The sequence below is a fragment of the Trematomus bernacchii genome, unplaced genomic scaffold (genome assembly GCF_902827165.1).
Source record: "Trematomus bernacchii unplaced genomic scaffold, fTreBer1.1, whole genome shotgun sequence".
Taxonomy (NCBI): Eukaryota; Metazoa; Chordata; class Actinopteri; order Perciformes; family Nototheniidae; genus Trematomus; species Trematomus bernacchii.
This window is the reverse complement of record NW_022987564.1, coordinates 16,239,374-16,251,710: the sequence shown is the minus strand read 5'-3', so window position 1 is coordinate 16,251,710 and position 12,337 is coordinate 16,239,374. Positions and strand designations below refer to the sequence as shown.

At 36.2% G+C, this 12,337-nt stretch overlaps 1 protein-coding gene across 1 annotated transcript in view; it reads left to right on the top strand.

Moving 5' to 3' along the window:
* Positions 1-12,337, top strand: part of grin2da (glutamate receptor, ionotropic, N-methyl D-aspartate 2D, a) — a 227,131-nt gene that overhangs the window by 159,323 nt on the left and 55,471 nt on the right. The window contains exon 9 of the mRNA XM_034124525.1: positions 4,246-4,399. Within this exon, the coding sequence (XP_033980416.1) occupies positions 4,246-4,399 (154 nt within the window). The remainder of the gene's footprint in view (positions 1-4,245; positions 4,400-12,337) is intronic.

Here is a 12,337-nt window from a genome sequence, read left to right as displayed (position 1 = left end):
AATTTGAACATTTCCTTTATCGTGTGTCCATCTGGTGTCAATTTTGGGACAGTGTGACAGGGGCTTAAAGGAATACCCTTTCCGTAATTTTTGAAATGCGGTAGTTTTTTCTGAAATGCTGTAGTCACCGTAGTTTCCTTCTACCTGCAACAGTAATCCAAACCAGCAACCTGTATTAACAATACAAAAAGAAGAAGAAGCAAAATTGTGGTTTCTCGCTTGCATTGCTTTCATCACTCAACTCAACCATTTTTTATTTATTTGTATTAACTCCTCTTAGCAATTGTGTAGTATCAAATAAAGATCCCAGATATACGTCCCTACCGATATTTTGGTAGGACAGAATTGAAACTTTACAAATCCTCCATAACCTAGATATGGGTGTTTTGAATATGTAGAACATTTTGAAGATGAGCAAACATCTTGCTGAAACACAGCAACTTAAGTTAAGGGGTTTATAAATAACGATAAGTGTATTTATTCAATGACATGAATAAGTGCCACTTGCATATTAAAGGTCACCTATTAGGCAAAATGCACTTTTTGATGTATTTTATACATAAATATGTGTCCCCGGTGTGTCAGGAGACTCACAAAGTGTCAGAAAATACAACCCTCTCTCTTTCCTCCTTACCCACATCTCTAAAAACGGGGGTGGGAGACAAGGGAGATGATCCAGATTTGCTGCGGTCATGACAACATTACTCAAATGTGGGCTGGCTTTACGCCCACGGCCCTATCAGAAATATTGCTGTATCAGAAACACTGCGCAACGTGTTTTGGAAGCAATATGGTCTTTGTTTACATTAGCAAGCATCGCTAACACTCAGAGCTAATGCTGTACTGGAGAGAGTATGTGTAAAAAAGCTGGATATAAAAAGGTACTCACCTTTTGGTAAACCTGTGAGAGAAAAAGCATTTGAGCTCCATACTGTTTCAGAAATAATCCTTGATGTGGTTTGGAACATTGGAATATGGCGTTTAATCACGGAAGCATTTAGCTGAGAATCTGGGTAGAAACTTCTCTCTTCACAGAAGAGAGCTGTTGCGTGCTCCACAGGGCTGAAATAGAGGGATATGAGGCATGGCTAGAATGGGTGATCTGTTTGGTATTTTGAGCAAAACACTTCATAGACATGTTTTTTATATATCTGAGACCTATAATAGATGGCTGAAAATAGTATAATAGGAGACAAAAGAGAGAGTAAATGTTGCCTAAATAATGTGTGGTGATGAAGTGATATATCATTTTCACTTGATGCCTGATTTTATTTTAATATATAGACATACAGAAATCTCAACATAAATTGATGCAGAACAGGACGAAATGTGTAAAGAAATTTCACCAGAATGCAGGAAATAAAGTGTTTTATTCTCAATGGGTTCTAGTAGCCACCCCCTAGTTATCACAAAAACGTTTAAATATAACCTGTGCGCTTGCCTCTTACATCCTGACAAGTAAAATTCACCCAGGATAATATGTTTGCCTCATTAGACTTCTACTGTCTCCTTGTACCTTCAGTGAAAGGCTTTGCTTTGATAATCATTTCCGCTGTATTTCAAAATGTCATTCAACCAGTTTTTGACCTTAGTCCTTACATGAATGCCTTTCAAATCTGGCAGTTATTTCCTACGTCCTAAAAATGTTCTCATGCTCAGACCATGAATCATCCGGATATAATATGTTTATGCTCCCAATAGAAAATCTATGCAGCGAAAAAGCACTCCCAGCATAGGAGTGTCACAGGTGTTGTTTTAAGCTTTTTTTCCGAGTGTAAATGACCTATTTTTATTTAATGGAATAACTATTATTAGATTGATTGATTTTGACAGGCAGAGAAACAGCATCTCACACGGTTTGAAAAGTGTGACTTATGCGTCTACTTATGCGTAGAAATACTTAAATGTCCCCAAAAGCTTCTAAGACAAACTATTGATTTCCCAAAGTAAACTTAAAAAGTTTAACACTATCTTAATGCATTAATTAAGAGAAGTTCAATGGTGCAATTCATTCTTTTCAACACACTCTTTCCTGCCTTTTGATAGCTGTTAGTTCACATTAATTTCATGATTGCCTTATGATTATATAATTTAAATGTATGTGTTGAGAATTGAAACTTGTTTGATTAAGGTAATAAAGTGAGCAGTTAGTTGTGTTTCATATATGTGACCTGCTCTATCGAAATCAGTAGCATTGACCCGAAGACACATTTTGAGTTGTATACACTGTTGGAAAGAGGAGATTCCTAGCTTTCTAATGATATCAGGATTGTTTTTGTACTCCAAATATTAAGCAAAATATGTCACATTATATAATGACTGTCACCGAGTCATCATTTTGAGAAAAAGGCCTTCAAAGTTTCCTCTTCTCTGGAATCCATCGATCTGATTGATTATTAGCGGAGCAAATGATCAAAATAGTCCGGAGGGAAAATATTTTCGTTGGATTACTGGTCTGGGGGAAGCTCGCGAGTGTGTGTGTGTGTGTGTGTGTGTGTTTGTGTATTTTTGCGTTTGTGTGTATTGTGTTTGTTTCCCGGGGAAAACACTCACGAGAAACACTGGCTGTTGTTATGCCTGCTGTGACGTCAAGTTACTCCGTTCTCCGCTTGTAATTATGCCGTTACAAGCTTCATAGTTGTATTTATCATCTGAATTTGCCAAAACAAGTTTAATATTCTGAAAGCCAAGACTTTGTTTATTTGAAATCAGATGAAAACAAACTGTAACGGACCCTGCCGTGTTATCTATGATTACTATACACCTTACATTCATAATTTCAGCCGGAGGGAGGGGGAGCGGCGCTGCGGAAGAGCAGAGTGCGAGTGAGAGGTGCCTGTCATCTTCCCTTTACAAGCTTCAAACATGTATTTATCGTGTGATTTTGGAAATAAAAGTTTCATATTCTGAAAGCCAAGACTTTGTTTATTTAAATCAAACAAAACACCCCGAAAAACTATTTTTTTACGCAAATCCACGTTTATTTTGAAATGAACCGTTGCCACTTCCGACTGATTTCGATAGAGCAGGTCACATATATTAATATATTTATTTAATATAAGCTTCATGCACTCAAAGCTCTGAGATCCATAGCCTGATCGACAGCAACTTTTAAAAATGTAGGAGAAAAGATTAGATGAGATGAGATGTATTGGTCATAAACCATTTTGACATGCTTGTTGGGTTTCTTGAGTACAGTTTCCAACAACATAGCAGCACTTAACAGTGACATAGCCTTAATTTCAGGTGACACATTAGCTTTGGGGCATTTCATGTCGCTTACAAAGATTTTTTTAAATGCATTAATTTAAGAGTTATTTTGCTGTTATTCCACCTATTACAACCAGTTTATTTTATTCACACCTATCCGTTTAACTATGGCAATTTTCTATTTGGTAGCTTTGTGTTATTCAGCACATACGTATATCCTTAGTACATCCTTCGGCTCTCAGCAAAAGCCATGGCTGAACCTAGATAAAAACACCACCTGCATTATCCCAAAATCAATCAATAGAAGATTTCAAAGATAAAAATATCACCTCAGTGCCACCACTTTATGATTGACAGGTGATAGCAATCACGCTAAACATTTAAATGTCAACAGTGAAAGAATGAAAATGGCTTTAAGGATTGTGACTCCAAGAGCATGGTGGATAGTGTCAGTGGTGTCTGGTCAGGGACCGCAGAGCCTTTTGTCTTCACAGACTTTTGGGGCAAGGCCAAGACTCAGACTAATCTGCTACAGAACTTCTGGTCAGTAGCCAGCTCCCCTGACCTCCACAGTCCCTCGGCTGCAGCCAAGTAACCTCTGTTTCCTGCCAGGTGAAACATGACAGAGCTGTGAATCCCCTCACTTCCTCACCTTCTGACCACCTGAGCCTCATTTAGCTGTCGGTACAGCTCTGAGGAGGAACACGGCCCAGTTTCATGCTGCATGCCGAGACAAAAGAAAAACTCACTCCATTGTACCCCCAGATTATTGACAAAGCCTGTGAAGTATTTTCACTTTGGATGTTTATTTTCTCAGACTGCATGCCTCTATGCACAGCACGCTTTGTAGAAGGGGGTATAACTCACAAATGTTATGATGTGTTCCAACATTTGAATAAAGATTATAAGGTGATGCAGGTTAACTAAAAAATAAATGTAAATATTTTTGTCTGGTAAAAAATATCCTTTACATAGTCTTGAATTAGGGTTAGGGTTAACCCTTCCTTAAATTACTCCCTGTGTCCTGTCTTCCAGGTGGTGTCCAACAGGGCTGACATGGCCATCGGTTCTCTCACCATTAATGAAGAAAGGTCTGAGGTCGTAGAGTTCTCCGTACCATTTGTGGAGACTGGCATCAGCGTCATGGTTTCTCGGAGCAATGGCACCGTGTCGCCTTCTGCTTTCCTAGGTGAGTTGTTGTCTTCATTTAAATTCACTTGTGTTTGTGATTATCTTTAGAACATGTAGGGACTTAATATTGGTATTATTGAATGTATATATAATGTGGTAACATTTAAATCTGTTGAAAAACAGCCTTCAAATTGAAATCCAGTATGAGGTCGAAGTGAACTTTGATTGAAACCTGACATTTTTATTCCAAACCCAGATTTTCCTCCACAAATCGAAGCTTAGTGTCAATTAAAGTCAGCTTGATCAGAAAGGAACTTAGTAGAGGGCCAACAAACAAAAAACACTGACATGTTGCTTTTAGCTTATGAGTTTGTTGAATCTTAAAACAGTGCATTAGACTCTATCTGTGCGTATGAGTGTGTTTTCTTCAGGCAGATCCATAAAAAAGGATGAAATACAAAAGTGTATTTGTATTTCTGAGAAGTGAGATTTACAGTGCATACTGCTCCCAAGCCAGGTCCATAAAGTCTGAAGAGATATGTGCACAATAAAAAAATAGTACACATACTTGATTTAGTTCTTGGTACATAATTCAGGGTGTATTTATTTAAGCTGCAGTTTTTCTTTTGTGTGATTTAATATGTTTTGTCTCTCTCTCTATCTCTATCTATGTCTCTATCTCTATGTCTCTCTATCTCTATATCTGTCTTATCTTTGTGTTTCTGAATCAAACCAAAAGACAATTTCACAGCTTTAATTTCATCACTGTTGTGTTCACAGTTTATCACGCAAGTGTTGGTACATAGTCTAAACGTACACACATAATACAAATGTGGACACAGACCCAACTACAGTTTAAAGTGATGTCGTAGTACAAAGGGATAATGTTGAAGAAAATAGAGCTTTGAAATGATTGATCCACTGGTATTTTACTGCCGGTTTGGATATATTTCTAACTCTAATGTATTGCCTGAAGTGTTTACAGGAACTAAGTGTTTTTCAGTATCCAACAGGCTTGAACAGTAAAGGTTAAGGTCTTAATGAGATGATCATTCCTCTTTGCTTCAGACAGAATAGATGTGTAATGTAAACCTACAAGCAGCCCTTATCTTTGGTCAAATACAGGTTATTCGCAACGTGCTTTTTCATTATCCGTGCATAACAAACTGACGTCATGGTGTCACAATGTTTTTAAGACACAAAACCTGAATTATGCCTGAACGATCATTGATCTGTCGGACAATTGGATAGATTTCTGATTAGTTGAAATGTTGATCATCTGTCAGACTTTAGCTGACAAAAGATTGGTCATAAACTGTGTTCAGCTGGTTTTAATGTTGTGGGACCAACTAACATGTTGTGGCTTAAAATCTAGTCTTGAAGTAGACTTAGCTTTGCAGAAAAGACACTGTAGTCTGGTTCCAGACAGAGAAAAGAGGTGCTGCAGCATGTAAACATGTCACAGTAGAGGCACAAAATACAAATATGAACCTTCAAATAACCATAATGGGGCCCCCTACAAATTAGATATTTCATTTAATCTTAACATATAGGCCATTGAATGGGTGAAGGAGTACAACAACTGCCCTGGTAACTCACATAACCCTGTACAGTGAGTGGTAATAGATCCTCAGTTATGTAACAGGCTTTCAGTTCAGACACGCTTTTGTCTCCAACTTCAAACATAGCTTTGCATTTGCGTGCGTGCGTGCGTGCGTGCATTAAACAGGCCAGATGAGACGACAACCCATTGCAAATTGACTTGTTAGCACAGAGCATTGTCTCAGGTGGCTACTCTTTAAACCCTCCATCTGTGCTGTAAACCTGCTGGTGTGATTATATACCGCAGTGCACATTCTGCTACAGTACATACTGCATGATTCTCTAAACGTTACATCACTTTAAAGTTTTTAAATAATACCTGCAAACAACTCTACACGTTTTAAAATACTTAACAGAACTAGCTTGAAATTGGAGCACTTGCAATAAAAAAACAATGATTTGGAAAAACAAGAAAACATCTAATAATTTACCCACATATATAAATAGTTTACTACAACCATTATATAAACATCACATTCTGAACCAACGTTTTTCTGTCCGTTTTTTTAAGATCATAACGTCTGAAAAATGTTATAATGATTAAGTGTAGTTACATTGTCCATCCTCCCACCAGCATATACTGTAGATAAGAATAGGATGTCTGCTTATTCAACAAATCTTGTATTTATCACATTCTCACCTGATTTGAGCATCTTTTATAATACAAATAGACATATAATGTATTTATTTAAACAATTACTGAAGACAAACACCCACAGGATATTCAGGAAACAAGGTAACTGTATAGAAAAGCATTGCTATGTGAACTTTGTCAGCTTTATTTCAGATATTATGTAAATGTAATAACAAGACACATAATCATGAATCAGGAAAATGACTATAAAATTAACTCCATTCAAACCAAACTTGCTGAAGCAACATTATAACATAACATTCAACTTAATATTAACTTAATATATATTTTATAACTCCAGTCAACTAATGAGCATTTGTTGATAACAACAAATTAAAAGATTACATTTTTTTTACTAAAACCAAGAAACTTTAATTATTTAAAGCAGCAGTCTGCTCATCTTATTACTGAATAAGAGAAAATGCATATTTCCCAAAATGTCAATCGCTAATGTGTTTTCAATATGACCCTAATGTCAATAATAATTTATGTTAATGACTATTTCCTTACCAGAACAAACACTTGGAGGCTCCTCATGCAAGCTGGTTTAAGTTTTGCCTTTTAATAAAAAGTACTTCTTCAAGATGATTTTAAACGAGTGTGCTTCAGGAGTTGAATTGTTTTCTCCCCCTAGACCTGACATTTTCATCCCACTACTTAAGAGATCTATTTCATACTTACAGCGCTGCAGTAGTACATCTATCCATCTGTCAGAGGAGATTTAAGAGACCATCTGAAACACATCATGGTTGGACAAAAGAGAAATACTCCCAAGGACGTTTTATCATAAGACCGCCATGACATGGGGCAGACAGTGACTAATCTGTAGCTATGCAGGTTGTGTTTGTGTTAGTTTTTAAAGCAGTTTTGAGGTGTTACCAATTCGATTTTTCCTTTAGTCTGAATATGTCGGCCTTTTAATGGGTTAAGTAGTACAACAGCCCTGCTAACTCACCTAACCCTGTACAGTGTGTTGTAATGAATCCTCCGTTATATAACAGGCCTGTAGTACAGACACGCTTTTGTCTCTGCCATTGAAGGGTTCACACTCATGGCTTTCCATTTTTAAGCACAGCTGACAATCTGATTTTTGAATATGACATTCTCAGTATCCAAATGCTTGGTAACTAAAAGACACCAAGAGTAAAAGAAAAAGGCAAAACTAGGGTAAACTCTATGGCCACCACTCGTTTGAGAAACCTTCGTCCACACACGACAAGGGGAGCTTTAGAGCTGCTGGTCGAAGATAATAAAATAACTATATTCAACAATGTTTTTTTTTTTACACTTCATACTTCAAAAGATACATTTTTACATTGCATCTACTGTAACAATACAATAACAAAGAACCCTAGACAAAAAAGTGAATCAGTCCATCTGAACATCCATGTTGCAAAAGTCAAAGGAAACTTACCTTATTTATTACATCAGACGCATTTTGCACATATAAATATATGGGAATAAATTAACAGTTTAATGGCCACCCCAGATTTCTGAAGAATTGTTCAGATTTTTGTGTTCACTACTCAAGATTGTTAGGTATATAAGGCAAACATTTCCTTTGTTGGTGACAGGAGCAAGAATAGGGCCATGCACCAGGCTTTACTTTTGTTAGATAATGAAGTGTACATCTAGAAACCTAAAAGCTTTTCAGTCACATTATCTCCCATCAAGCTCTTGGAAGTGGTCAGTTTTGGGAAATGGATACATTTTCTATGACTGTTTAAATATTTAACAGCCTCCCTTTCTTCGTTGACATTCTGTAACAATGTATGCAACCGGAGAGTTTGAGTATTCTGTCTGGAATTCCAGCCGAGACAGCAATTCTGGCTTTGTTTTCAGCTAGTGAGTCTGTCTGTGTGTCATCATTGCAAAGCCTACTGTAGCAAGAACAACCACAGAAGTCCTTTGCAGTACTTTGTAAGGTGTAAATATTCCTGTCTTTCATGACAGTCAACACATTCAAGGGGCCATTGCCCACCCCATCACCCTACTTCGAGCCCCAACGTTTAGACCCTGGCCAGATTTATGGGGCAGGTGTGGCTGAAAGTTAGAGTGGTTGTAGGAACTTTTGTGAAGTTGGGTGGTTCAATTCCCAGAACATGTCAATGTGTTCTTGGGCAAGATACTTTATCCTAAGGTGCTCCCAATGGTGTGTGAGTGTGTGTGAATGTTAGTTTGCCTTTGAAGGTCACCCTTTTATGGCATTCTGTGCCTCTATGAGTGTGTATGAATTGGTTAATGCTGTCTTGTATGTATACATGCGCTTTGAGGATTGTAGAGAGTTGTTAAAACTGGAAAGGTGCTATGTAAATGCTGTCCATTTACCATTTGGCGTCACAAAACCATGAAGTTAATGATAAAAGACAAGAAAAGTGAAGTGTTAGTGTTAAAATGGACACCAAGGTGGCATTGTCAAATACTGCTGCAGGTTGAACCTGGCTTACTAGGATTTCTTCTAAAGAGATGACTAACTATGGCAAATATTTGAAACACAAATGCTTCAGAGTGAAAGCAAGTTTTCAATACTCATACTTAGAAGAATTTAAAGCCTTTATGACACACTGCTCATTCCTTAATATTGCAGTATTTGTGACATTTTCACAAGAGTGTGCCGCCTTTTTTCATTTTTTGGACAATTTAAACTGATTTAGTTTGGCCGGAATTCTACATTTGAAATACTGAAATATTAATTTTCTGAATTAATTAGTAGTTTCCTCTTAATCCTTGAAACAATTATTTAATAGATTTGTTAAATTGAAACATTAAACATCTCCATTTCTTAAATTAGCTGTGTGTGTGTGTGTGTGTGTGTGTGTGTGTGTGTGTGTGTGTGTGTGTGTGTGTGTGTGTGTGTGTGTGTGTGTGTGTGTGTGTGTGTGTGTGTGTGTGTGTGTGTGTGTGTGTGTGTTGCACTTGGACATAGACCTCTTTCACTGGAATTATATTGTGACTTGTCATAGCTGCTTGGAATTCAGCTTTCATTAATTTAATTATTCCGGCATTAGCTTTTCTACTGTTACTGTTGTCAAAATGTCTTTTTTTTTTTAATGGCCTATTAGGTGAGTCAGAACGAAGTGTTAATTCCACTTTGAATTGTTGTGCAAGAGATTTTATTACCTCCATCAGGAGGTTATGTTTTAGGTTTGTTTTGTTTGTTTAACTGTCTGTCAGCAGGAACACAGTCATGTACTTGTTTGTTTTGATTCACCTTTTATTGCAAGATAGGGCATTTGGCTTTGGTTGGTTTACTCTGTTGAAATCCATGTTAGCGGGTCCAAAAAACAAAGAGGTAATAATACAAATATGAAACTAAGTTTGGGCACTACCATGTAGATTGTCTGTTTCTACAGTGTGTATTTGTCTTATCATAATAAATAATAATAACTTTAATTTATATAGCGCCTTTCATCAACCCAGGGTTGCTTAACCTCTTAAGCACGGCGGTCCCCCCATTGGACCCCTCCCACCTTTTTGTTTCCGAGATAATGTCTCAGGGCTTCTTAACATTTATGAAACTATTAATGTGTAGCACCAGATTAACGGGAAGAATCTCAGCTAACTGAAGATATGAACCATTTTTACCAAAACAAAACACAAGTCTCATAAGAAGGGTCTAAATGACCCCTGAGCGAAAAAATTCTAACGCACTGCGGCACACAATTCAAGATAAAGATACCCTTATTACTTATCGTAGCTGCACATACAATATAGCCTATTAAAGCTGAGACTCCACTGATTATTTAGGTATAGTATCATCACTGAGCGATCCAAACTTGCGACAGGGGAAGCAAACACAGACATCACAACACGTACCTTTACGGAGCTTTTACGGCAGATCGTCTCACCGTAGCTGTCAATTAGGTCAAATGAAGTGTTCAATGGCATTAAAACGAAAAAAAAAATATCTACAACTGTTGATCCATAGGTTGATAATGTACCTGTACCTTTTAAAAAATTATTTATAATCCATAATTCCATTTTTTATGTAAAAATCGGAGCGGAAAAGTTAGCTGCTAATGGTAGCCACCAGAGTGTATGCAGCTTCCGGTTTTGGTAACGCGTCACTCTCACTCCTTATTTGTTAACGTTTTGGTGTGTATATAACTTTCCCTCGATTCCATTGGCTCTAGCGGTTATAAAGAGATTTCATTCATCAAAATCGAGCAAGGGGGGCCAGAGATAGGTCAAATCCACCCAAATGACCCCAGAAGTGGTGGTCTTTGGCTAAATCTCTCTAAAAAGGTCAAATGTCACTTGTTTTGCATCAATCTTGATACAGGGTACTTATTATATGTTGTACTTTGGATTCCTAAAGCTTTTACTCTACTAACCCATCATCCAAGGGTAGTTTTCACTATAAGTAAAAAATAATTTTTGGACGGACACCATCATTTACAGTTTTTTACTATGTAAAATCTGAATTTTCTTTAAAATAAAAAACATCTATATTGATTCTGACTTTTCTACATCCAACTCACAGGTTTATCATTACTTTGAGAATAAAGATTATTAATTTAACCCTTTTAGAAGGGAAGATATGGTCATTTGTTCTGGGAATGTCATTTTCGAGCCTGAGACCTGAAAAACAGGCTCAGGGCTTAAGAGGTTAATAATGAACATATATCAAGACATATAACTTTAACCCTTTCGAAGTGGGTTTTTATTTAATTTAAGTCTATTGTAACATTTTGTTTTTTTCTGTATTGAGTTGTACTAAGCTCTACACTGTAAAAAAAAAAACGTTGTTTTTACGGTAAAAACCTGGCAGCTTTGTTGCCAGAATAAGGATGTAAAAAATACGGTAAACTGTAAACAACTTTACAGAACAACGTGTATATTTTACAGTTTAAAACTGTTGTAATTTACATTTTAAATCTGTCATTTTAACAGCCCTTTTCTGCTGAATTAGCATGATCACGTTGCTATTAAACTGATTATTTCAGTAAGATTTACATGCAGTTGTTGTTTATTGTACATTGAATCCCATTCAATTTTACAGAAAAATACCAAACAAATAACACTGTTTAACTGTAAAAGCATCAGTGTAATGCTGTAATTTAACTGAATTTTCCCGCAAATTGTAATCAAAAGTTGTGTATAATTTAGTGTATTTTGCCGTAGTAATGACGAGTTTTACGGTGAAAGCAACATCTAAATACTGCAATTTAAATGTTCTGTAAAATGTATTTATTACAATTAAAATGCAGAAAAAACTGTTCTATGAATATCAATCTCATATATATATATATAGCATAAAACCGCCTGTAAGGATTATTGATATATAAAAATGTTTTTCCTATACATTAGTCAGATTGAAAGATTTCATTTAAACTACACCTTCACTAAACCTTCGTATATATATGTTTGACTATTACCAGAAATGTGAAGAATGTAATCCAGGGTACACAGATTAAGCACTTAAAATTTAAAATGCAAAGCTAGATAAACCTCAAGAGCCACTGTATTAAAAGTTGAAAAAATTCCAACAAGAACTTGCCTTTCCAAGAATTTATTATATATATATATATATATATATATATATATATAATAGCAGTGATCAAAAACATCTGTCATTTCTCAACATACATATTGGTAAAACATACAAACTAAGGCTGCACAATAAACAAACAGCTCACATTGTCCAGGAAATTCAAGCTGAACAAAGTTGAGAGGTTACTTGCATCACATCAAATGATTTATGGGAAATAATGTTTTTAAATATTTTAGTACTTTATATGTCTCATCTCTTATAGTGGG